At 46.6% G+C, this 25,976-nt stretch overlaps 1 protein-coding gene across 1 annotated transcript in view; it reads left to right on the forward strand.

Moving 5' to 3' along the window:
- LOC143386391 (leucine-rich repeats and immunoglobulin-like domains protein 1) overlaps positions 1–25,976 on the forward strand; it is an 85,601-nt gene that overhangs the window by 38,144 nt on the left and 21,481 nt on the right. Inside the window, 6 exon segments of the mRNA XM_077108274.1 lie at positions 6,580–6,654; positions 16,538–16,675; positions 19,284–19,427; positions 20,698–20,841; positions 23,559–23,702; positions 24,950–25,288. Coding sequence (XP_076964389.1) covers positions 6,580–6,654; positions 16,538–16,675; positions 19,284–19,427; positions 20,698–20,841; positions 23,559–23,702; positions 24,950–25,288 — 984 coding nt within the window.

Below are 25,976 nucleotides of genomic sequence, written 5' to 3' on the forward strand. Positions count from 1 at the left end.
TGGATTTAAACTTTTTTTGATATTTCGTTCATAATGGAATTTACTTTGCATTCTTTTTTTTCCTCCTTACTAGGAATGAACCCTGGGGAGCTTAACCCCTGAGCCCCATCCCCAGCTCTCTTTTATACTTTATTTAGAGACAGGGTCTCACTGAGTTGCTTAGGGCTTCTCTCAGTTGCTGAGGCTGGCTTTAAACTTGTGGTCCTCCTGCCTTAGCCTCCCCACCCCACCATCATTTTGACAGTAAAAAAAAACGAGACATTCTTTTAACACATTCTTTGTGGATGCTTCAGACGGTGCTCTCAGCATTGGTCTTGCTAGCTCCCTAGTTCTTGTTTCTTGCTCACACAGGCTTTCAACTTCCATTGGGTTTTGCTCTCTTGACCACCAACCTCTAGTTTCCTTGTTTTAAGAGTGGAATCCCCCCACCCCCAGCACTGCCTTCCTGAGTGGGTCTTGTAAAACCAAGGTCATCTATTACAGACACAGTAGGGTGAAGTGGGGGTGGAAACACTCGTCTTAGTGGCAAGCAGAACTGGATTTTGACATTTGAGTTCTGGTTCTGACCTTTGGGGTTTTCGTTTGAGTCTGTGTCCCTGGACAAGTGACAGCTCCTCAGTGTTTCTTTTGCCTCCTCTGTGCCATCAACACAGTGACACACGATCAGTATCATTGTAGTTATTAACTGAAGATGATGCTTTGGCCCTGGCTATGGCAAAGGCTCACTGAGTATTATTTCTCTTTTGCTACTTTTGGAACTGGGCAGCCCTGGATGAGTGCTAGTATAGAAACACATTTTTGGAGACTGACAGGTTGAACCTTTTACCTACCTTGACTGCCTTCTCTCCCTGGTGCCACTCCCTGGAATCTCCAGACATGGTACCCAGAGAAGCAGAACTCCTCACTGAAAGCCTGGTGTGGGGCTTTTTCTGCAGGAATTCTGATACTCCTGGAGATTGAAAGAGGTGTCAGGGGTGAGTGGTGGGGAGATGGGAAAGGATGTGGAAGAAAAGACAAAACAAACCAAAAAAACCCTCAAGAATCACAGTTTATACCCAGTTGTATCAGAATTAGCTGGGCCTGAGTATTTCCCAGGGGGCAGCCAGTTCTCCCAAACGCTGAGGAGTGTCAGAGCCATGGCTGGCAAAGGAGCCGGGGGTGGCTTAGCAGTGGTTTAATTTTGGAGGCCCTCGAACCACATAATACTGTGGGTTGGTTAGAGGGAGAAAGCCAGCCATTTGGAGGCTCTTGGAGAACATGGGGCCACTTAGACAGCTGCTTCCAAGCCACATGGTCTGCACTTCCCACAGCCCTGAGGGCCCACCAGGAGGACCTCCACCCAGGAGGGTGCTGGACACCAAGGCTCTTCTATAATAGGAAGGCTGTTTACACAGTCCTCTGTGAAAATGGTGCTCAGCTCATGATACTGCTGCCTGACTGAGATTCCTTGCTGTGGATACCCCTATGTGCTCACCAGAGCCACTGACCTAAAATGTTCTGAGGGGCGAGGAAGCCTAGCCTGTGTCTGCTATTGGGTATTTATGGCTCGCTGTGCTGCCAGCATCTAAGGCTGCTGCCCACTGCCTCCCTACGTTCATGCACATGCATGAGGAGAGCGCATGATGGTTGTATGTTGGGCACAGGTGGGGTAGGGGTTGCTCTGAGGCACTATTTTTGGCTATGAATCACTACCACTAGCTAGGTATTTCCCATGTATCTGTATCCTAAACCTTTATGTTTCATTATTTCAGCTGTAACCTGCCCAGACCCTATAAGGTTGGCACTTGTATTATTTTCATTGGTTGAAAAGGGAAACAAAGGTACTACAAGTTTTGAGAATGAGGAGATCCGACTTTAAAACATAAGCTGGCTGGGCTCAGTGGTTTACGCCTGTCATCCCAGCAGCTCCAGAGGCTGAGGCAGGAGGATCGGAAGTTCAAAGCCAGCCTCAGCAACTTAGCAAGACCCTAAGCAACTCAGCAAAACCCTGTTTCTAAATAAAATAGAAAAAGGATTGGGGATGTGGCTCAGTGGTTCAGTGCCCCTAGGTTCAATCCCTAGTACTAGAAAGAAAAGAAAGAAAGAAAAGAGAAAGAAAACCCCCAAACCAAACTAAAACAAACAAAAAAATGCAAGTTGTGTAATCTCTTTGAAAAAATTCCTTTTCTGTCATTCTGTCTCAGTTTCTTCTTTTGGGATGGATGATCATTCCTATTTTCCTGAAAGGGTTGGCTTGCCATTCAGGTTTGCAACAGATTCCTGGCACTGGGTCCGTGTTCACCCTGATTATTGTATGCACTTGTTAAAGTGACCACAGCCAGTCCTCCCCATGTCCATGGGTTTAATGGCCATGGATTCAACCAACTTCTGATTGAAAATAATGGGGAAAAATTTACATATACAACCTTTTTTTTTCTCCTTGTTGTTATTCCCTAAAAATACAAGGTAACAACTATTTCCATAGCCTTTATGCAACATTAGATAACATTCAGAGTAACCTAGAAGTGATTTAAAGTTTATATGAGGAGATGCATAGGATTTATACAAATACTGCTACAGTTTTCTGTAAATGTCTTGGTCATATTTTGGTGGAGGGGTGGTTCCTACAGTTAACCCCACAGATACCAAGGGAGAGCTATATATTCTTTGTCATTATACAAAAATAATTTTAGATATTATGTATCATGAAGTCTTGCTAAAGCCATTATTTAGTATGCATTATTCTCCAGTAGCTAAAGCATAACCTCAGTTATTAAGTCTCTTAAAATCATGGTCCTGCGTGCTCCTGATGGCTTTATCCCTCTTAAGAAACAAAACCAAGCTGATGTGGTGATGCATACCTGTAATCCCAACTGCGCCAGAGGCTCAGGGAGGAGGATGGCAAGTTTAAGACCATCCTAGGCAATTTAAGAAAACTCTGTCTCAAAATAAGTAAAAAACAGAAGAACCAGGGGCTGTGGCTGAGTGGTAGAGCACTTGCCTAGCATGCATGAAGCCCTGGGTTCAACCCCTTGTACAATAAATAAATAAATAGATTAATAAGTAAGGGGAAAAAAGAAGGGAAACCAAAGTTCCAGCCCTCCTCCTGACTTGATTGTTAGTAGTTGGATCTCTGTCTAGTTGGAAGCAATTGGAATAACCATTCTGCCTACCAAGAACAAATTGGCAAAATAAATCAGTAAAGAAAAGGGTCCATTTTTTTTTTAAACCACTCATACCAGCAGAGGACTGCTCTGCAGCTGGCTGAAAGACTTGTGAAGACCTCCTCAAGACTTATTACTGAGGGGAAAAGAGCAGTACAGAATAGCCCACAAGACACAAGCTTTGTGTAAAATAAAAACACATGCACATCTCTCACAGCCTGCAGCAAGAGATTCCCCTTGGAGGCAGGCCAGTAGACTGAAGGATACAGGAACTTTTTTTTTTCACTGTATACTCCGTGTATTCTTTTTTGAAATGGTTTGAAATATTTACTGTGTGCCTCCATCAGCTATTCAATAAATAAGTCTGGCAAGGAAAAAAAGATGCTATGACTCCATAATACTCCTTGGGTATGTTTTATATTGTTGGTTAAAAGGCCAAACTTCATTAAGATAATTAATGATGATGATGTTCTGTGAAATGTCCTTTGTAACATTTAAATGTAACTTTTCCCTTGAACTGAGCTAAGTAAGTGTAAGTTTGGGGAGAAAACTCAGGGACCCAAAAGTCCCCGCTGACCTTAAGGATTGAATGGGTCAGGTCTTGTCTGGGTTCTGCTCTGGGGTCAGGCAACCCTCGCAGCCCCCACTGACCTAACTTACACCTCCTTCCAGCTCCTGGGTTGAGCCGTGATTCATTGTCCGATACATTTGAGGCACTTCTTGGTCCTGAATCATCAGAAAAAATTTTATAGAAGCCAGATATCTCAGCAAGAGTTTTAGGGCCTTTGATGGCAATCAGCTTTGTTTGGGGGCTGGAGGCTCATTAGCCAGAGTTTTTACATACTCAGTTTTAGGTTCCAATTCAAATCAAGGCAGAAAAACAACTTCAATGTTACCTAAGGGATTAGGAGCTTTCTGGCCAGCCTCATGCTTGTTGGCTTGTTTGCTTGTTGCTCTTCTCTGATTTGAGGTCACTGTTCATCTCTTGGCCATGTCCCCCTGGCCGGTTACTTAAACTGACTTGGGAAATGAGTGTCATCTAGGAAACAGCAGTAATAACTGGAAACGAACTCAAAGTTGTTGTGATGATTACTATACATAATACATACAGGGGTTTCGCTACAATCGTAAAGAAACAAGCTGGGCGTGGTGATGCATGCCTGTCATCCCAGCAGCTCAGGAGGCTGAGGCAGGAGGATCATAAGTTCAAAGCCAGCCTCAGCAATTTAGCAAGGCCCTAAGCAACTCAGTGAGACCCTGTCTCTAAATAAAATACAAAAAAAGGGGCTGGGAATGACTCTCAGTGGTCGAGTGCCCCTGAGGGGATAATGATAAAAACCAAAACAACAACAACAAAAAAAACCATAAAGATAGTAGTTAAGAACCCAGACTTTGGGGCCAGATTTCCTGGGCCACTGCTATTTTCTGCTAGTGATGTTGGTCCAATTATTTAACACCTCTTATTTTAATGGAAACATTCCTGGGACCCACTTCTATGGTCCAAAAGATGAGTCCATAGGCTGAAAACCTCTTAGAGTTTCATCTGGTAAATAGTAAGCCTTTGGTTAAGTTACCTGCTACTCTTCTTATTACCACATCTTCTGTTTTAGAGTCAATCTCTAGGAGACACCTTGGTGGTAGCAGGCGCCTGAGCTGAGCTTTTCTTGCTCTGGTGAAAACGGAGGGTGTCCTCTCATGATATGTGTGCTCATAGGTACTGTGAAATTTTCCTGGTCATGATTAAGACTGAGGGAGAATTTTCAGTACCGTGATGGGAAATGGATCTCGAAGCAGGGTTGGGAGAGATAAAAGGTAGAAGCAGAAACCATCTGATTCAGGGGACCATCAGATAACAGACTGTTAAAGTAATTAATTGCCTATTTCAACACACAAACAAGGATTTGCCACATGATACAGATCTGTTTTCTCTCTGCCAGATGCTTCAGTCATGAAGCTATTTAAGCAGGCATTCTGTGTCCTACGGCCCAGTAATTGTCAAGCCTCATCCCTAACTGGCTTTGGCACCGAAGAAAGCAAATGGGATAATTCAAGGCCTTTCTTTCTTTCTTTTTTTTTTCACTTCTCCTATTCATTTCTGTAAAAGATGGCAGACAACTAGATGATTCTGTTCAGGCAAATGTGGGTTCTCTACTTGTATGAATACAGCTGTCATGCCAGTGGCCTGTCTTCAGAGAGTGCCCTGTGTGTAAGATGTATCTCCCTTTAAAAATTGATAGCAAGATAATCCATTTTTATTCCCTTGACTTTGCATCTCAAGTACAATTTCTTTCAAGCCCGTCACCTGGCAGAATGCCTGGACACTGCTTTGGCTTTCCTGAGGTTTCTTGGGCTCACATTGCAAGTCTGATTTTTGGATTCTTTTCCCAGATTTGGAAATACATGTCCATGTAAGGAGGCCAGATTGTACAGCCTCTGGGGGCATACCAGGCAAGCTGTGTCCATGGGATTTCCTTTCCATTAAGAGATATCAATGGTGGAAAGAGAGATTTTAGAACCTTCCAGCAGGAAGGGAACTTGGAGAGCACATCCTGTCTGCAGAGGGTTTTTACAATGTCTGTGTGCAGAAAGTATGTGTATATGTTTGTTTTCCTGGAAGACCATCCAGAGACTCCATCAGAGTCCAGGGAAGCTGGAACCTCAAATGGATGAACATCTCTGAGTCCAGCCCCTTTGTTATTTCATAGTGAAGGCATTGAAATAATCAGTCCCATATGTGACCAGCATCTCAGAACCCCACAGTAGTGAGCCACTGGGCTCCAGCTTTCTGTTCCTGCATGTTGCCCTGTGGTTTAGGCAGAGCACTGAGCAACCAGGAGGGGACAGTCTTTCCTTTCCAGATCCATTCCTGACTGATTGAGCCAACCAGGATGGACTTGGGGCCACACTTGACTGGAACCTTTATCTGGGCCTATTTTCACTACTCAATGTCTGTTAGTCTTGATTCTTTTCTGAACTTGATGTTAGTGTTAATTTCTTACCAGGGATGTGAGAAATAGTTAGGCTTTGTGACTTCATAGAACTTCTTTCTCTTTAAAAACTCACTGTGGATTCTTTTATTTCACACCTCCTGTGGTGAATGCAGCAGGGGGTTTCTATTTATCTATCTATCATCTATCTATCTATTTTTTGGTAGCTGGATTTGAACCTAGGGTGCTTAACCACTGAGCCACATCCCCAGGCCTTTTTATTTTTATTTACAGCCAGGGTCTCACTAAGTTGTTTAGGGTCTCACTAAGTTGCTGAGGCTGGCTTTGAACTCACGGTCCTCCTGCCTCAGCCTCCCAAGCTGCTGGGATGACAGGTCTGTGCCACCGCGCCTGGCTCACGGTGGTTTTGATTGGCCTTGTATGTTTGTGTTTCTAAATGCTTAACTTAAGTGCTCCATATTATCCACTCTCTCTTGCTTTTGTTACAGGTACCTCCATAATAATGAGTTGACAGCCATACCGTCCCTGGGTGCTGCCTCTCCACATGTGGTGTCTCTCTCTCTGTGAGTAGTGCCATCTGGGGGCTCTGGGCCATGGTGGGTCCGTGGTTTTGGCTTGCTGACACTGGTGGCAGGAGAACTTGAGGTGGCATGCTTGCTCACTGGTGGAGAATGACCTTCATCACAGAAAATGCCTTGTTTGCTGTTCTGGGGTTTTGCAGAATCAAAAGCTGGAGGTTTTGCCCCCCACACCCGTTTTTTTTCCGGCAGTGCTGGGGATGGAACCTCAGGCTTCACACATGCTAGCTAGGCATGTGCTCTACCATTGAGCCGTTCTCCGGCCCTTGACTTGTCTCCCATTTGGGGGATGCTAGGACTTTTCTATTTGCTCTCTGACCCATGAAGTTGCAGCTCAGGTGAATAAACTGGAATTAAAGGAAGCCGTGTGAATTATAAGATAGCAGGCTCAGCTCTGTGCCAGTGAATTTGGGACTGAGACTCAGTTTATTTTTAGGGCTCTAATATATATATATGAGCCATAAAAGTATATATATATATATATATATAATAATGAAGTGCCCCCTGGCCTCAGAAATCAGCAGAAAAAAGAGGAATTTATTGTAATGGTCAATGATAGACTGAAATGAAATCTGGGTGTTCTTACAGAGGAAACCAAAAAGGACATAAATGGTTTTAACCAAAAAACGCAGTGAGGAAGCCCTGGGGTGTGATCATTTGAGCCTTTTGCCTTTGCTGGGGACGAGGCACCTGGTCTGACCTTGCTCCTGCAGCCTGACAGGTCTTCCCAGCTGGGAGTCCAGCCATGCGCTCCACCAGATTTTTTGGGCAGCTTCCTGAGCAGAGCACCCCCTTCCTACTGAATTTCCTGTCCAAACTGCAGCCCTGCACATTTTTACTTTATCTTCATTTTGCTAGTTTTACAATTCGTTTGCTCACCTCTGTGCGTCCTTTTCTCTGGAACCCTGGAACTCAGCAGGCTGAGCAGGGGGATACGGCAGGAAGGCACTATTAATAAGATCTCGGGTTAGTGCGTCGATCTTGGATTTTGGCTGGCTGTGGGCCCTGTGTTCACGGAAAAGACTTTTGAAACACGCTCTGGAGCTGAACCTTTTTCCAGGCTGCTGAGGGTTCTTCAGGAAAGCCTGGGGAGGGGCTGGGTGGTGGCTCACCATATCCTGGACAGTTGACTTCATCTCTGAATCTCATAAAAGAATAATGTGATTCTGACATTTTTTTGGAGGGGAGGGATACTGGGGATTGAACCAGGGCACTCTACCACTGAGCCACATCCCCAGACTCTTTTATATTTTGAGACATGGTCTAGCTAAGTTGCTTAGGGCCTCACTAAGTTGCCCAGGCTCACCTCAAACTTGCTATCCTCTTGCATCAGCCTCCTGAGTCACTGGGATTACAAGTGGACAGGGCCAGGCCTAGAGGGAAGCAGAACATACATGAAGCACTTGATATCATGAGGGTCACCTAGCAAATATGTGATTCTTGGTGGCTCTTAATGGTGGCTGGTTCTCACATAACTCCTTTGGTCTTGATGAGACCTCACTGTAGGCCCACAGGCATTGTAGGACGGTCTTTGTTCCCTGTGAAGGAATGAATATTGAAAGCAGGAAAACCATGGCCCTTGAAGTATGAGCAGAGGGTTCACTTTCTTTTTTGTGTCCACTTGTTCTGTGCGCAGCACCTGCAAGGTGCCTAATCGTGGGCTACATTAAATGAGTCAGCCTTTGGAGAGGTGAGCTGGGGATGTGGAAACCCTCAGAGTGTTCCTCAAGTCAAGTGCACGGAGATGCTCATGAATCCTGAGAGCCCAGGTTGTGCACCAGCAGTATCATATCCACACCAGGCCCATTAGAAATGCAGGGTCACAGCCAGGCGGGCGCGGTGTTGCCTGCTTGTCATCCCAGAGGCTCGGGAGGCTGCAACAGGAGGATGGTGAGTTCAAAGCCATCCTCAGCAAATCAAGGAACTTAGCAACTCAGGGAGACCCTGTCTCTAAATAAAACACAAAATAGGGCTGGGGATGGGGCTCAGTGGTCAAGTGTCCCTGGGTTCAATTTCTGGCACACCCCACCCCCAACACCACCCCAAAAGAAGAAATGCAGTGCCACATCCCCCAAAACCACATTTTTAACAAGCTCCCAGGCCATTCGGCCACTCATTCCTCCTTTTCTTGTTCGGTGAGGGAGCCAGGATAGCAGAGCATATCTTGGAGTTGCTAGAGAAGAAGGTGCGACTCCCCGAATGTATACTAAGTTGCAAAATGTAGAGGTGGAATTGAGATGGGACACGTGTGTCCTTCCAAGGCTTCTTTGTCCACCCCCTGCCCTTGGAGCAAGGAGCATGGTAGGTTACTGTGAGGTATCCCATGCCAGAGGCAGGAAGGCCCCCAGCTTGCACCCCGGGCCTGTGGCACTTGAATCACTTCTTGCTCTGCTGACTAAAAATACATTTCTGTTCCCTGGCCCCAGTGCCAGTAGCAGTGGGGCTGTCTGGCCTTGTTCCTGCTATTCCATTAGACTGCATTGAAATATGTACATGAGAGAAAAAGAGAGAGAGAGAGAGAGAGAGAGAGAGAGAGAGAGAGAGAGAGGGAGAGAGAGAGAGACTCCCTTCTCACTCCAATTCAGTTTTGGAAAATGCAGGTTAGCATTGGCAACCTCTCTGGCCTGAAGTTTGTCTCCATCTGACTTGGGCAGTGATTTCTCTGAGACAACAGAAATGGAAGGGTCTTTATTTTCATTTTCTCAGAGGTTTTCAGACTGGATGCCTGGACCGAGTGTCTGCAGACAGTTAGGTTAGCAGCGTGACCTCTGGGGAACAGGAGTCTAGATGATTTTGCGGTCACTCTGCATGCATTTCTGGGTTTCCTTTGTGGTCTACGTGAAGGATGGAGGAGAGAACAACAGAGGATGAGCAGAGAGTGGATGAGGGTCACTTTGTAGCCAAAAGACATTTTTCCCATTCTGACCCAACAAGGCTTTTAGCATCTTCATCCATGAAGCGGTGCCCATTGATCAGCTTAGAAGAACATGTGTTCCTGATAGGTACTGTTGCCTTGCAGAAATTTAGAATTAAAATGTGTCCCGTGTTCTGTGAGTAATTATTAGGTGTCTCCTGTGCCCCGTGAAGTTGTGTCCCAGAGGCTGTTCCAAGGTGACGTGGAAGCACTGACACATTGTCTGAAAATGTGCAAATAGTTACAAACTTCATTTTTGCTTGCTTGAGGCAGTGGGGATGGAACGCAGGGCCTTTCACATATTAGGCAAGTGCCGTACCACTGAGCTGTACTCTGACATCTGTGAGTCCTTAGTCCCTCAGTATTTTATCCTGCCCCCACTTTTGGTACCAGGGATGGAACCCAGGAGAGCTCACCACTGAGCCACATCCCCAGCCCTATTTTGTATTTTATTTAGATACAGGGTCTCCCTGAGTTGTTTAAAGCCTCGCTAAGTTGCCAAGGCTGGCTTTGAACTCACGATCCTCCTGCCTCAGCCTCCTGAGCTGCTGGAATTATAGGTATGTGCCACCCTGTTCAGTGGTTTATTTCCCTTTTTTGAGCAGGTGGAGGATCAGAAAAGTAAGCAAAATATGATTACTGTGAGGCCATGTGTGTTCGAGGAGACAATTTTGTTGCGACAAGTTTATAGACTAATGCAGAAAGGAAAAGTGGAGATCTGGTGTGTGTCCTTCTCTGCCTCCAATGCAGGCGTGACCTGGGACAAGTTCCTTTTTTTCTTTTTTGTTGAATCAGGCATCGATTTCTTGGGTGACCCAGAAGTAGAGGGCAGGGGCAATGTCACTGAAAACATGGTTGGTCAGTCTGTCCAGTAGCTGCTCTTTGTACTTTGTGTCTTTCAGCAGAAATAGCAGATTTGTGGTTTTCAGCTCAGACACCTGTCATCCTAGACTTGGCTTCTGGAGCTGAGTTCTTCTTCTCTGTCACACAGGCCTGCTCTGAGTTCTCAGACTCCAGTTCCCTTTTTTGCTGGGTGTCACACTTGGAAGGGTCTCCTGGGAAGAGGTTTTGTTTTGTGGCTGACTTTAATATCAGGGCTTTGAGAGAGAGAGAGAGAGAGAGAGAGAGAGAGAGAGATCTAGAGTTTTGGGAACTTGGGTCCTACAGCACAATTTCAATTGGTTAATACTTTCTGTTTAAAGGGATCTAACTCAATTAAAGTATTTGTCAGAGAGCAGCTTTATTTGCATCTTGTCCTGAGGATAATACTAGAGCCATTTGTCCTTAATAACAGAAAGCATAAAACTCCAGGAAAGCTTTTAATAGGATTGGGTTGGAGCGAGGGTGCTAATTTCATAAAAATAGTTCTCAGAAAAAGAAACAGCCTTTTGTTAAATGGGAGCAGAGTCTGCCAGTCGAATTTCACATTTGAGATTTTTTTTTTTTAATTCGAAGTCCAGGAAACTTCAGTTACAGTTCCCACAGCAACAGTAATTTTGTCTGAGGCATAAGCAACATTTCTGCTAAAGGAACATTTCTGCTTTTCCTGCGGCAGTTCTGCACTTACGCCATGGAGGAGGTTGGTTGTCGTGTGGAGGACTGATTGGTTTTCATTCCTGGGAGGAAAGCAGACAGAAAACTGATTTTCACTCTGAACCCCATGCAGAGGCCGCCCTGGCTGTGTCTGCCAGGCTTCCTCTCCAGGTGGTGGTGGTACCTGTCAGAACTCACCTCTTCACCCTGCCACCTCCTTTGCTCTCCCCGACCTGTATCCACCAGGTGGGAGATAAAAACAAAAACCAGGTTGACACAGTTACTTGTGACTTTGTGAAATTGCTGTCAAAATTCCTTAGGGGTGTGTGCGTGTGCGTGTGTGTGTGTGTGTGTGTGTGTGTGTGTGTTTAAATACACTGAAATATTTCTAATGTTGAAAAAAAATTTTTTGGGGTGTAGCAGTTACTGCGGATTGAACCCAGGGGTCCTTAACCACTGAGCCACATCTCCAGCCCTTTTTTTTTTGTATTTTATTTAGAGACAGGGGGTCTCATTTAATTTGCTGAGGCTGGCTTTGAACTCATGATCCTTCTGCCTCAGCTTGGGATGACAGGCGTGCACCACTGCACTTGGACTCTTTGGATTTTTTAGATTGAGATGAAATTAATGAACTCAACATTTTAACTATTTTGAGGTATATACAGTTCAGCTTTTAGTACCTTCTCAATGGTGTCCAACCATAACCAGTATCTAATGCTAAAACATTTTTACCACCACAAAAAGAGACCCCCTTCACACCCTCCACCCATCAGCATTCACTTCCTGTATTCCCTTCCTTTCAGCCTCTGGTGTCCACATATCTGAAAATGTCATTTGCTTTTTTTGTTGTTGTTGTTTTGTACCAGGGATTGAACCCAGGTGTATTTAACAACTGAGCCACATCCCAGCCTTTTTTTTATAAAAAAATATTTTATTTCTAAATATTTCTTGCTGAGTTGTTGGAGTCTCACTAAGTTGCTAAGGCTGTCTTTGAACTTGCCATCCTCCTGCTTCAGCCTCCCCAGCTTCTGCAGTTACACACATGGGCCACTGCACATGGCTGTCATTTGCTTTTGAGTAAATTTTTTCTCTCCTGTTAACAAATGTACCTGGAAGACTTAGAGTATGAATAAATTAAATAAAAATACCTGACATGGTTCTAAGTCCTCTAATTTGCTGTGACCTCTTAGCCGAAGAAAAACTGATTAAATAAAAGGGATGCAGGGCTGGGGATGTGGCTCAAGCCGTAGCGTGCTCGCCTGGTGTACGTGCGGCCTGGGTTCGATCCTCAGCACCACATACAAACAAAGATGTTGTGTCCGCTGAGAACTAAAAATTAAATATTAAAAAATTCTCTCTCTCTCTCCCACTCTCTCTTTAAAAAAAAGGGGGGGGGTGCAATATTTAACATCCTAGTAAATTGTAAGTCCCAGAAAACACAGCCTGGGAGGAAAGCAACCTGGTGTCCTGTGGGTGACCTCTCTCATAGTGAGGCAAGTGAGGAGCTGGAGAGATCAATGGCAGCAACCGCCTGAGCCCTCTTCCTGGCTGGATCTGCTAATGACATAAAATCAATGGGAATACCTAACTCTCTAGCAAACAAACCCTCTAGAAAGAGAGAGAGAGAGGGGGGGAGTGAGGGAGGGAGAGAGAGAGAGAGAGAGAGAGAGAGAGAGAGAGAGAGAGATATGAGATCAATCTTCTTTACAGTCTCCTTAGTGCAGAGATCAATTCACATTAAAGTGTAATTAAAGAGCAGGTCTTGGAGGGGAGGCAGCCACAGGAGCCTCCACCCCTTAGGGCTGGGTGAATAATTAAAGTCCCCCTAAGGGCTCATCCTGCAAGCAAGGGGGGAAAGAGACCTAGACTTTAATTTTGGAAAATTAGTCTTGGCCTAGGGACCTGAGCTGGGACTGTCGGTAATTAGTCTTGAGGCACAGGTGAAATCATACTGAGTAATAAATAGTTGCTAGCAATCCTCAAACTGATTACACGTGCACACGTGTGCTTGCCTGAATTGGGGCTGGAGCATTTATTCTTGCCTAAGGAGTGGGAATACATGAGGCCTTTTTCCTTTCTCTTCACTCCCCTGCCATTAAAACTTCCTAATATGTAGCAGAAGGCCCAGCCTTTTCAGACATCATGAAGATTCATGTGAAGAATCATCTCTTTAGCATGCTATTTATCCCTGGAAGTATGAAGTAATAGTTGTCTTCAAAAATTGAGTGGTACTCTCAGATGGTGGAGCTCTGTGTCTGTATTCAGTGTAGAACCTATGGCCACAGTTGAGGTGGGTATGTTTTTTCCCTCATGATAAAGAACCATGCTCCTTCTGGTGGAGGAATTGCCTGCTGGACCATCTGCCAGCCAGACTAAAAGAAGACTAATCAATAACCAAATGTGTTAGGAAATATGGAAATGAGCCAGGTGGAGTGGTGCACACCTATAACCCTCCCCCCAGCCTCTTGAAAGGCTGAGGAAGGAGGATCACAAGTTGTGTGTATGTGGTGTGCTGGGGATTGGACCAGGGCTTGTGCATGCCAGGCAAGCTCTGAGCTATATCCCCAGCCTAGGATCACAAGTTTGAGGCCAGCCTCAGCAACTTAGTGAAACCCTGTCTCAAAAAATAAGAAAGGCACCAAGGATGGTGGTGCATGCCTGTCATCCCAGTGGGATGACAGTCGTGTGCCACCACTCCTGGCTTTGTGTTTAATGTTTTGAGGAGTCAGAAAACCATTTTCTTCAGCTTTCCATCATTTCACATTCCCACAAAGTTTTGATTACTCCAAATCCTCACCCCTGCTTAACTTTTTTTATCTTTTTTAATTTGATAGAGACCACACTGATGGGTGTGAGCGGATATTTAATCAGGGTTTTGTTTTGCATTTTACTTGTGAAGGCTGACTTCAAACATGGTTTCATGGGTTTGTTGGCTACTTGGTCCTCTTTGGAGAAACATCTATAAAGTCCTTTGCCAATTTTTAAAAATTTATTTATTTTTATATGGTGCTGAGGATCGAACCCAGTGCCTCACAGATACTAGGCAAGAGCTGTACCACTGAGCCCCAGCCCCAGGTCCCCTTTGCCCCTGTTTTGATTAGGACATTTGTTCTCTGTTGCTGTCAGTTCTAGGGATTCTATATATACAGTCATGCAAGTCCCCACCCTCCAAAAAAAATACCAATCCATGGAGCCTCAAGTCCCTTGTACAAACTAATGCAATAGTGTCATATAATCAATGCTTTAAATCATCTCCAAATTTTTACATTATCTCATGTAGTGTAAATCAATGCTGTGTAGATAACTATACCATGCCATTTAGAGACAGGCACAGGGAAAATGTCTGTACATGTTCACTCCAGACAGTTTCTTTTGCATTTTCTTCTACAGTTAGTGGAACGTGCAGATGTGGAAGCTATGGGAATGTGGGGGGGGGTGGGTAGTGCTGACTATATTCTGGGTAGTAGCCCTTTGCCAGGTACCTGATTTACAAATGTCCATGCGACCCCTGAACTGACCTCGCGGCTGCCAGTGGGTGGGGATGGAAGGTACGGCCTGTAGCCTGCCCAGGGGCGCCCTAACCATTTGATGATGTCATCTCCAGCTCCTGGGAGGGGAGGGACCCCCCCATACCATTCTCTTGTGCCTGCCTCTGAATTGCCACCCCTCCCACCTGTCCCATGGGGAGCCAGATTCCCTTGGTTAGATTTGGGGTTTGTCAGAGGCCTCGAGGGTTAAAGATGAAAATAAGTCATGGTGGACAGTGCCTTCCTAGGTGGGCAGGACACCCTCAGAGCACTTTCCTTAATGTCTGCTATCCCTTTAGCACGGTTTTAAGTTGGGTTGCCCATATTCCAGAAATGACAGGTTTCGGCTGCATCATTTAGATGAGAAAACTGAGGAACAATGCCATTAGAGCTGCAAGGGATTTGATTCCAGTGAGACCCAGCAGTGAGCTCCTCTCTCCCTTTGCAGAGTGCCAGGATTTTATTTTTTAAAATTTGTTCTAATTAGTTATACATGACAGTACAATGCATTTTGAAACATCCAACATAAATGGAGTATAACTTCTTCTGGTTGTACATGATGTGGAATCACACCAGTCATGTAGTTATGTATGCACATAGGGTAATAATGTCCCATTCTTGTACTATCCTTCCTACCCCCCAAACACCCTCCCTTCCCTTTGCTCCCCTCTGCCTAATCCAAAGTACCTCTATTCTTCCCTACTCATCTGCCATTTTGAATTAGCACCTGCATATCAGAAAGAACATTCAGCCTTTGTTTTTTTTTTTTTTTTGGAATTGGTGTGTTTCATTCACTTAGGATGATAGTCTCCATTTCCCCCCATTTACTAGCAAGTACCATCATTCCATTCTTCTTTAAGGCTGAGTAATATTCCATTGTGTATATATAACACATTATCTTTATCCATTCATCTCTTGAAGGGCATCTAGGTTGGTTCCATAGTTGGGCTTTTGTGAATTGAGCTGTTATAAACATAGATGTGACTGTGTCATTGTAGTATGCTGATTTTAAGTCCTTTGGGTATTATGCTGAGGAGTGGGGTAACTGGGTCAAATGCAGTCCCATCAGCAAAGTATGAGATTACCATGATTTTATCTGTGTGTGTGTGTGTGTGTGTGTGTGTGTGTGTGTGTGTGTTGTGTGTGTGTTTAATCTCCTGTAAGTCTCCATGCCTGGCACATGGGAGGTGTCAGTAGTGATTTGTGAAAGTGCATAGTGATTTGTGAAGTTGGATTAAACTGACCCAGAGAGGGCTGAGGATGTGGCTCAGTGGTGGAGCACTTTCCTAGCATCCATGAGGCCCTGGGTTTAATCCCCAATACTGCACACAGCCATATGACTAAACCTGGGCTCATGCCTACAAGCCTTTTATCTCATGGCATTGGACTAGGTCCTGAAGATTGCAGAAGGTTATTGGTTTGGAACTGCCCAATTGCGCTGGTACATCCTTTATGGTGGGTATATAAGTAGATGCAGGTCATGCCATGATTGTGTACTTAGAGATCACCCCTGTGTTCTTGCCCCATACTTTTGCAAACAGCTTGTCCCGTATGAGAAAATCCACCATAATCTCTGAAGCCAGCAGCTGATCATGAATGGGAAGAACAACAGGAAAACTCATTTTGAGTGTCACTAGAGGGTCATGTTATGAAAGAGCAAACAACTAGTAAAATAGGAAAGAGAATTCTTTTACTTTTTTATATTTGATTTAGACACAGGGTCTCACTGAGTTGTTTAGGGCCTCAATAAGTTGCTGAGGCTGGCTTTGCACTCAAGGTCCTCCTGCCTCAGCCTCCTGAGCCACTGGGATTACAGGCGTCCACCACTATGCCTGGCTCTTGTAGTTACTCTGCAAAAAGAAATGCCCGAGTCACCTCCACTTGTGTGTTTCAGGCAACACAACAGGATCCGCAGCGTGAACGGGAGCCAGCTGAAGGCCTACCTTTCCTTGGAAGTGTTGGATCTGAGTTTGAATAATATCACGGAAATCTGGAGTGGCTGCTTTCCCCCTGGACTGTACATAAGAGAGCTGTAAGTACTTCTGAGGCTGGGGCTGTCCCTCTGCTTCTAGGTCAGCTGGAGGCCTCTGTTGCTCAGGTCTGTACACAGTCTGCATATTTCACTTCTGCTTTGGTCAGCTTTTTCACTACTGTGTGACTAAAAAAAAACCCAACCAGAAAATTGTAGAGGAGGAAAAGTTTATTTGGGTGCTGACAGTTTCAGATGTCTCCATCCATAGATAGCAGGCTCCATTCCTCAGGGCTCGAGGGGAGGCAGGACATCATGGAGGAAGAATGTGGTGGAGGGAAGCAGCTCACATGGTGATCAGGAAGCAGAGAGAGACTCCACTCTCCAGAGACAAATAGAGACCCCAAAGCCATGCCCCCATGCCCCCTCCTCCAGCCACAACCACCAGCCTCCAGCCACCACCCAGTTAATCCCATCAGGAATTCATTCACTGGTTGGGTTAAAGCTCTCACAACCCAGTCATTTCTCCTGGACCTTCTTGCACCATTTCACATGTGAGCTTTTGGGGGATACCTCACATCCAAATCATAATAATTTTTCAGCCCTGGGGATGGTGCAAGGCAGTACGGATTGGCCTCTGATGCCCACTGATGGAACATTTCCAGTCCCATAGTATTCGTCTGTGTTACACCCAAGGTGGACACCTTGGGCAGGGAGAGGTGGACTTGCCTGTCCTGGAAGCTCACCCCTCAGACAGAAGAGTTCAAGACTCTGAGGTCTGCCCTGATCACAAAACCTGCTTTTACTCCCACTTACTGGGCTGCTTCCCAGCAGAGCTTGGAGAGAAGGCTCAGGGGAGCTTAGAGGCCCACACTGTAGAGAGAGCGCTTTGCAGACTCTCCAGGCTCTTTCTTCCTATCGTCGCACAGTGATCTGATCACAGGATCTGTCTGGGAAGGCAGTTCCTAGTTCTGTGTGTTCTCAGGACTGTGCTGATGTGTCTCTTACCTGTGTTTGGGCCCCATCTTCCCTGCAGTGTGGATGGTAGGCAGGAGTAAAAATGATAAAACCTGCAGCACCCACGGCCTGTGGGTAGGAAAGTGTTGCTCTGGGGAAGAATCTGAAGAGAAATTTCCAAATCTGAGTGAGTTTCCATTCCCTTTGTCATCACTGTTTTGGAGTCATTTTGGAGCTCATTTGCGAGTCCTGTTTAGAGGTAGTCATGACCCATCTCTTCAGGGAAGATGAACCTTGGCCCCTAGATTTTCCAAGTCATTCTCAGGCTGCATCAAGGTGCCAAAATCGGAACAGGAGGCCTTGGCTTTTGTTAAGCCTCAAGTGGAGCCTGTCCCGAGGTGTCCAGCTGCTGCCCGACACTCCCTTGCTCAGAACCAAGAAATCACCACTGCTAAATGGAATTGCACTGACCTTCTGTCCCTGCAAGAAAGCAGGAGGGATTTTCTCTTTTGGCAGCTTGTGACTGCTCTATCTTCATCCCAGAGGCTGTTCTCTAATCTGGAATGTCAAGAACAAACAGTCAAGCCCCATTTTTAAAGAATCCTCATGTGCCCTCTGCTGGGGCTCTGCCTGGTAAAGAATCCAGAGGAGCCTTGTTCCTTCCCCCCAGGGTAGAAGAATCCCTGGGCTTTCTCCTTTTCACTTAGGTGCTGTTTTTTGTTTTGTTTTGTTTAAAAAAAACCACCAAAATTTTGTCTAGGAAAAGCAGTAAGAAGGGTGTTGAGGGGTAACTTCTCATAGGAATACTGATTTATTTTATTCCCTTTATTTTTTCCCTTTTCTTTTCCACTACTTGCTATGCTTTGCACACAGTATGACACACATATCTGTGTTGTACACTGCAGTCCATCCGCTCGGTACGGTCAAAGGAGATGGCCCTGAAAAAGTATTTCTTGTCTTTTTTTGGCAGGGGTGGGGATACCAGGGATTGAACCAAGGGAGCTTAACCACTGAGCCCCATCCCCAGCCCTATTTTGTATTTTATTTAGAGACAGGGTCTCACTGAGTTGCTTAGGACCTCGCTTTTGCTGAGGCTGGCTTTGAACTCTCGTTCCTCCTGCCTCAGCCTCCTGAGCTACTGTTATTACAGGCATGGTATGGCTTGCTTTTTAAAGAACTTGGCTTGGGTCTCCTTAACTAGAGGGTTTCTTTCAGGTATTTAAAATCATTTTAAGGAATTGGCTTGTACACACTTATCATGTAAGTCCAAAAATGAGACCCACTTCAGGATTAAAGACTGATTCCCCAAATCATGGAATGGAATCTGACCTGGCCTCTGAGCTGACTTTGTGCTTTGTGTAGGGTTTTTCTCAGTTGGCCTAGGGTGGCGGGCCAGGTGTGGCCCAAGGTTGGCAGGTTTGCAGCAGGGGTCGGGGTGGAGGTGTCTGATGGTCACTCCCGCCCTCTTGGGCCCACTAGCCACAGGTGCTGTGTGCTCTGGGCTGAGTGGAGGTTGACCTTGGACAGTCTTGCCACCTGCAGTGGCAGGGCAGGCTCTGAAGCCTCGTGATAATAGGCATCTTCTCGGTAAACCTGTCCCTCTGGGTATGTCTTAGCATGTTTTCCCAGCTCGGATCCAGCTGGGTCTGGTGTCTGTAACAGAACGAGGAAGTGCTCCTATGGCTGTGACATTTTCTCTCCTGACTCTTTCCAGCAACCTGGCCAGCAATCACATTGGCACCCTGGAATTGGGAGCATTTGATGGCCTGTCACGGTCACTGCTTTTTCTTCGCCTGAGCAAAATCAGGATCACCCAACTTCCTATAAAAACATTCAAGTTACCCAGGCTGACACAACTGTGAGTACAGATACCAGCACTTTAATTAAGGTTATAGCCCAATTTTATGGGGGCCAAACTTCCCCAAGAACCTAGCACCAAATGCAACCCCTACTCCCCCACCCGCCCCCAGTAAAGTTCTGCATGAACCGTAATTAATGCCCCTATGACAACACCTAGTAAAAGCAGATTGGAGCTGGGTCTGGTGCCGGTGGCCCACCTCATCTTGCAGGGATGAGGTCCACTGAGTATGAGTCCATGCTGGTGTCCTCCTTGATGACATGAGGAATCCTGCTGGTTAGCTAACATGGCTAGTGCTTTGGCTGCATGCATTCTGTTTATTTATCTCAGAGATTTTAGTGTTGTTTTTAAAGTTACCCATAAAATATGTACCTCAGGCTTGATGGTATCCTTGACATTTCTTGAATTTAGCAGGAAGTTAGCATGGCTACAGGCGGTAAGCAGAAGATGGCAATCTTTATCTCCTAAATCTTACAAGGTGGTTGATTTATGATTGTCTCTTGCTTTTTTTTTTTTTCTTTTTGGTACCGGGGATTGAACTCAGGGGCACTCGACCATTGAGCCACCTCCCCAGCTGTATTTTGTATTTTATTTAGAGACAGAGTCTCATTGAGTTGCTTAGGGCCTCTCTGAGTTGCTGAGACTGGCTCTGAACTATCAATCCTCCCACGCCACTGGGATTATAGCCCTGTGCCACCATGCCTGGCTCTTGATTGATTGATTGATTGATTGATTGATTTTTGGCTTCTTTTTATTATTGGAAGAGTAAATATCAGGAAAACAAGCCAGTAGTCGAAATTTGGTTTAAATTGATGAGAACAGTTGTTGAGGCTCAGCAGGGTGTGGATCCTGGGCTGTCTGCGGAGAAGGTCTCCATGATGCTGAGGAGGTTGGGTCACGAGATGCTGCAGAAATACTTCGGGGAAACCAGGGCTTTCCCATTAGCTCCGCGTGTCCTTCCCTGCCCCTCCAGGCCACCCAGAGTCCTTTCGGTCCCCCAAGGCTCACTAGTACTAGAGCCAGCAGATGAATGTGTGTGATTCATGGGGTGTCCCCCACTGCTCTTGCTCACTCTGCCCCATACATGGAGATCCCGACAGATGCCCTGACTGCAAATGTTCTTGCATTCGATACCCGCTGGCTCACTGGCTGGGAAACTCGGGATGGGTGTGTGTGTGTGTGTGTGTGTGTGTGTGTGTGTGTGTGTGTTTGTGTGTGTGTATGGAATATGCACAGGGAGGCTCTGAGCCTGTGGGCTTCTTCTCTTCAGGGACCTCAATTGGAATCAGATTCAGTTGATCCAGGGCCTCACGTTCCAGGGCCTGGACAGCTTGGAGGTGCTGAAGCTCCAGAGAAACAACATCAGCAAGCTGACTGATGGCGCTTTCTGGAGGTTGTCCAATATGCATGTGGTGTAAGTGTGGGCGGGCTCTGGCAGGGCTCCAGCCCACACTTTCCTTTTTCTTTCTTTTTTGTTTTTTTCTTTTGGTACCAGGGATTGTACTCGACCCCTGAGCCCCATCCCCAGCCCTATTTTGTATTTTATTTAGAGACAGGGTCTCACTGAGTAGCTGAGCATCTCACTTTTGCTGAGGCTGGCTTTGAACTCATTATCCTCCGGCCTCAGTCTCCTGAGCTGCCTCGATGACTGTCCTGCGCCACCGTGCCCAGAAGGCCACCTGTCCTTTGAGCCTTGCTGTGATCCCAACTCAGTGTTTCTACAGACTCATCCAAATCTGTTTGTGTTTCCATAGCAGAGTAGGAACATCTCTTGGAGGAGGTTTTTGTGAATCAGGTCAGGTGTTGCAGGAAGGCCCATTCCTGGGCCTCCTCCCACCCCCCACTTCCTCTCTGTGGAACAGATCCTTCCCCACATCCTCTCCAATCCCACACTCCACAGGAAGCTCCTTCCCTCCCCATTTTGGGTTTGACAGTCTTCCTTGATGTGCAGGTGGACCCAAAATGTATAGTTCATCACAGAAGATTTATTTCTGTCTTATGAGCTCATCAAGGAACTTGCTGAAGATGTGCAGTTTTTATCAAGAGAACATTATCTTCAGCCAGATGTGTCCAATATCAGAGCTGAGTCCTGCCAGAAACAAAGGCAACATAAAAAAAAGGCAGAGGAACGCAATCTACTGTCGTTCAACATTTAATTTTTTTTATTTTTCATCAGAGGTAATGCCTCTGTGTGAATGAATCAGATAGTAAAGGAAAGCAGCTGCTGCCCACCCATTGTCTGTCCCCTCTCTCCCCCTCCCTCCCCATCCCCGTTCTTCTCTCAGGAGACAGTTGGGTCTCAGCAGTTCCTCTTGGTTTTCCTGTTTGCGGTTGGTTACTTCCAAGTTGACACACCTGCACCAGTATCTTTACCCACTTCTTTCCTTCACTACTTGTCATTATAACTGAAACCAAGCCCAGAAGCTTAGGTCCAGGCCCCACAGTGTACTATGCAGAAGCATCTCTGCTTTGCATGACCAGAATGCCAGTGGCTTCTCCTCCTTTGCCACTTCAGCTGGGCTAGAGCTCTGTGGTGCATATTCCAGAACACTCTTCCTTCCTCAAGCCTGTCATTTAGAATCTGAAGTTCTAAGTTGATGATGGTCTGAGGATGAAGAGAATTTTCAGAAGAAAATAGTGTGAGGCTCTACCATTTCGTTTTTATGTGGAACAAATTTATACAAATTAGGGCCAGTGATGGTGGTGTGTGCCTGTAATCCCAGTGGCTCAGGAGGCTGAGGCAGGAGGATTACAAGTTTTAGACCAGCCTCAGCAACTTATCAAGGTCCTGTCCAGCGAGACCCTGTCTCTAAATCAAATATAAAAAAGGGTGGGGGTGTGGTTCAGTGGTTAAGCACGCCTGACTTCAATCCCTGGTACCAAAAAAAAAGATCAAAATGTGCATTGGTAACTTCCATGAGAGAAACAAGGTGTCTGGGCAGAGTTGCCATTGGTGAGGATTCTGAGAAGTGAGGGAATGCCACATGGATGCTCTTCATTCAATGGGGTCATATCCCGAGAAGCCCACTGTGAGCTGAGGATGTCATAAGTTGAAAATACACTTAATTTCTAGTCCCCAGGTCATCCTAGCTTGCAGCACAACACATGGTAGAGTGTCAATTCTTTTCTCTGGTGACCACAGGGCTGATGGGGAGCCATCTCTCTGCCACTCCCTGCATTGAGAAAGGATTGTACCAGGTAGGAAAGATCTAGATTTGGAATTCCAAGTGGAGTTTCTGCAGAATGTGTGCTAGTCTCACACCTTCACAGAGTGCAGACATCACAAGTTGGAATATTGTAAGTCAGGGACCTACTGTGCATACTTAATGAGTTTGTTGGGAGCCAGATTCTCACACTGCCCACAACCCCGATGTACATTCTCTATTCCCTCTCCATACAGCACCATGAGGTGGATTCTTCTGGATATTTCCATTTCATAGGTGTTCAGACTCATTAAGCCATCAAAATGGCAAAATTAAGATTTAAATCTTGTAGTCATGGAGCCAGGAGTAGTGGCACACACCTGTAATCCCAGCTGCTCAGGAGGCTGAGGGAGGAGGATCATGAGTTCAAAGCCAGCCTCAGCAACTTAGCAAGGCCCTAAGCAACTCAGTGAGACCCTGTCTCTAAATAAAAAATATAAATAGGGCTGGGGCTGGGGCTCAGTGGTTAAGCACTCCTGGGTTCAATCCCCGGTACCAGAAAAACAAAAATCATACAGTCATTGGACCCCAGAGCTAATGCCATGTCTCCTGGCACAGTAGATTTTATCAGTTGGATGAGGATAAGGGCTGCCTCCCTTTTCCCCTTCTCTCTCTGTTCCTTTCCTGGCTTTGCCCTTGCTGAGAGCTCTTCTGCCCACTCATCTGTCTGGTTCACTTTGACTCAGCTAAAAGTGACTTATGGCTAATGTCCCCTGCCCTTCCAAACTTTCTGAGTATGTCTTGGCCTTCAGACCCTCCACTGGGGTCTGCCCGTCTTCTATTCATCATGTGTGTACACACCGGGGGGTCTCCAAGCTTCCCATTACATCCTCAGTGTGACCACCGTGTCTAATTGGAGCGCTGACCAGGCACACTCCGCGTATTGGGTAAAGGTCGGACCCCTTGACCCTGGGAGCTGTCATTGCAGACACCTCAAGCACAACAGCCTGGTGGAAGTGAACAGTGGCTACCTCTTCGGCCTCACGACCCTGCACCAGCTGCACCTTGGCCACAACTCCATCTTGCGCATCCACCGCGACGGCTGGAACTTCTGCCAGAAGCTGCGTGAGTTGTAAGTGTCTTCGGCTTTGGTCTGTGGAGGCAGATCCTCCAGAGCCCAGAGAGCAGTGGACTAAGAAGGGGTGTAGGCCTCGGGAGCAAAGGCAGCTCAGAGACAGGCAGGCCAGCCAGTGACACTGTTCTGGCAGGAAGAAGGATAGATGAGCAGGCCAGCCAGGCCCAAAACAGGACTGTCAGGGCATTGAGCTCCAGGCCCTTCCTACCTCCTATTTTTGGAATAACAGAGGTGTAGCCTGTGGGTCCCCATGAGGAGCCTCTGTCCCCAGGGATTTCTTGGGTGTGGAAAAAGCTCCTGAAGTCAAGGGCTCTGTCTGGGAACGGCAACCTAAAGAACCCTTCTCACTGTAGCTTCTTGGAGAGTGATGGTACCTTAGGCCTCTGGGCCATGGTGTGGCACAACTGTAATGCCAGTGACCTGGGAGGCCAAGGCAGGAGTATCACAAGTTTGAGGCCAGCCTCGACAAATTAGTGGGACCTATCTCAAAAAAAAAAAGCTGGCAATGTGGCTCAGTGCTAGAGCACCCCTGGGTTCAAACCCCAGTACAAGGGAGAGAGAGAGAGAGAGAGAGAGAGAGAGAGAGAGAGAGAGAGAGTCTTTGAACCACACTGGGAGCATGAACAGAGCGATGGCGACCCACTGACTGTGGAAGAATTTGTGTGTCCTCAGTGCTTGCACGTCGGTCAGCTTTCTCAGGGACCTGGCTCTTCCCTTTACCTGTCGTGCCTGGTGGAGGAGGTGGATGTGCATGGAGGCTCACAGCATTCCACCCCCCCACACCCCATCATTTTGGAAGATCCCCAGGCGGGACACCAAGGCTGGGCCAGAGGGCACCTGAGCTCACTGTTGCCCAAGCTGAGAGTCACAATGGTGACCCCTGGAGAGGGAACCTGGGTCCCTTCTCTGTCCTGCATGCACAGCAAGAGCTGTGTAGCCAAGGGTCAGAGAAAATGGCCATGTTCCCGTGTCTGCACCCATTTCTAGATCTCTGCTTATGTTTGGGTCCTCGCTAGGTGGAAATTTTCAGTTTCATAATGCTCTAGTTTATTCTGATGGGGTTTCCTTATTTTTCAGGAGAGTTTGGGAGGGTTTTCTCCTTTCCCACTTTTCGTAGGCTTGACCAGGTGGATGACTTAGCTGCACATCCACTGTGAGATGCTCCCTGCCCACGGAGATCCCATGGGCTGTTGTAAGCAACTCCATGAGGCCTGATAATGACCTGTGCCCCTCCACCTCCCCAGGATCCTGTCCTTCAACAACCTCATGTGGCTGGACGAGAAGAGCCTGGCCAAGCTGGGCAGTTTGAGCGTCCTGCACCTCAGCCACAACTCCATCAGCCACATTGCCAAAGGTGCCTTCAAGGGACTCAAGAACCTGCACATCTTGTATGGCATTCACTGTGGGGGTGACCGAGCGACGGGGCCCTGGGCAGGAGAGCAGAAGAGGGAAGAGCTGGCCCCTGAAGGCCTCTCTGGGAGTTCTCTGAACTCCACTCCCAATGGCTTTGGGTGGGAATTGGACCTCGAGCTGATGTGTTATGTGTGCATAGCTGATGTTGAATATCTTGTTTCCCTGGGATGGTGCCTGAGGGAATGACAACCCTAAAGTGTTGTGTCACCAAGCAGAAGCTGCACATTGTGCCTGTCAGGACGCTGGGTCCTGCTGTTGAAGTGAGCATTCCCAGGTCAGCAGCCACTGCCACACTGTCCCTGCAATCATTTTTTTTTTCTTTCTTTCAATACCAGTGATGGAACTCAGGGGTACTTGACCACTGAGCCACGTCCCCAGCCCTATTTTCTATTTTATTTAGAGACAGGGTCTCATGGAGTTCTTAGTGCCTCGCTTTTTGCTGAGGCTGGCTTTGAACTCACAATCCTCCTGCCTCAGCCTCCTGAGCCCTGGGGATTACAGGCATAAACCACTGGGCCCAGCTTCATATTTTAAACCCTCTATGTCTTCTCTCGAAGCGATCACAGAAAACTAGTTCAAAAACTAGTTCAAAAACTCCTTTGTTACACTTGGTGTCCGGTGTGCCTCATTTCCAAAAGAGGTGGAGTTGGGAACTCTGTCTTTCCTTGTCCTCATTAGGAAGTCGTTCAGCCAGGTGGAGGTGACAATGCATGTCCCTCTAAGTGTCCCATTAGGTGAGTCACCAGAAGTCACCGCAGATGCTTTTCTGGAATTTTTAGAGAACTTTTCGATTTTTGGCCTCAGACAGTTTTCAAACCATCAGCAGAAAGCCCCCAGAGCAGAGTGTGTGATTTTCAG

This window comes from Callospermophilus lateralis, unplaced genomic scaffold, assembly GCF_048772815.1.
Source record: "Callospermophilus lateralis isolate mCalLat2 unplaced genomic scaffold, mCalLat2.hap1 Scaffold_323, whole genome shotgun sequence".
Lineage (NCBI taxonomy): Eukaryota > Metazoa > Chordata > Mammalia > Rodentia > Sciuridae > Callospermophilus > Callospermophilus lateralis.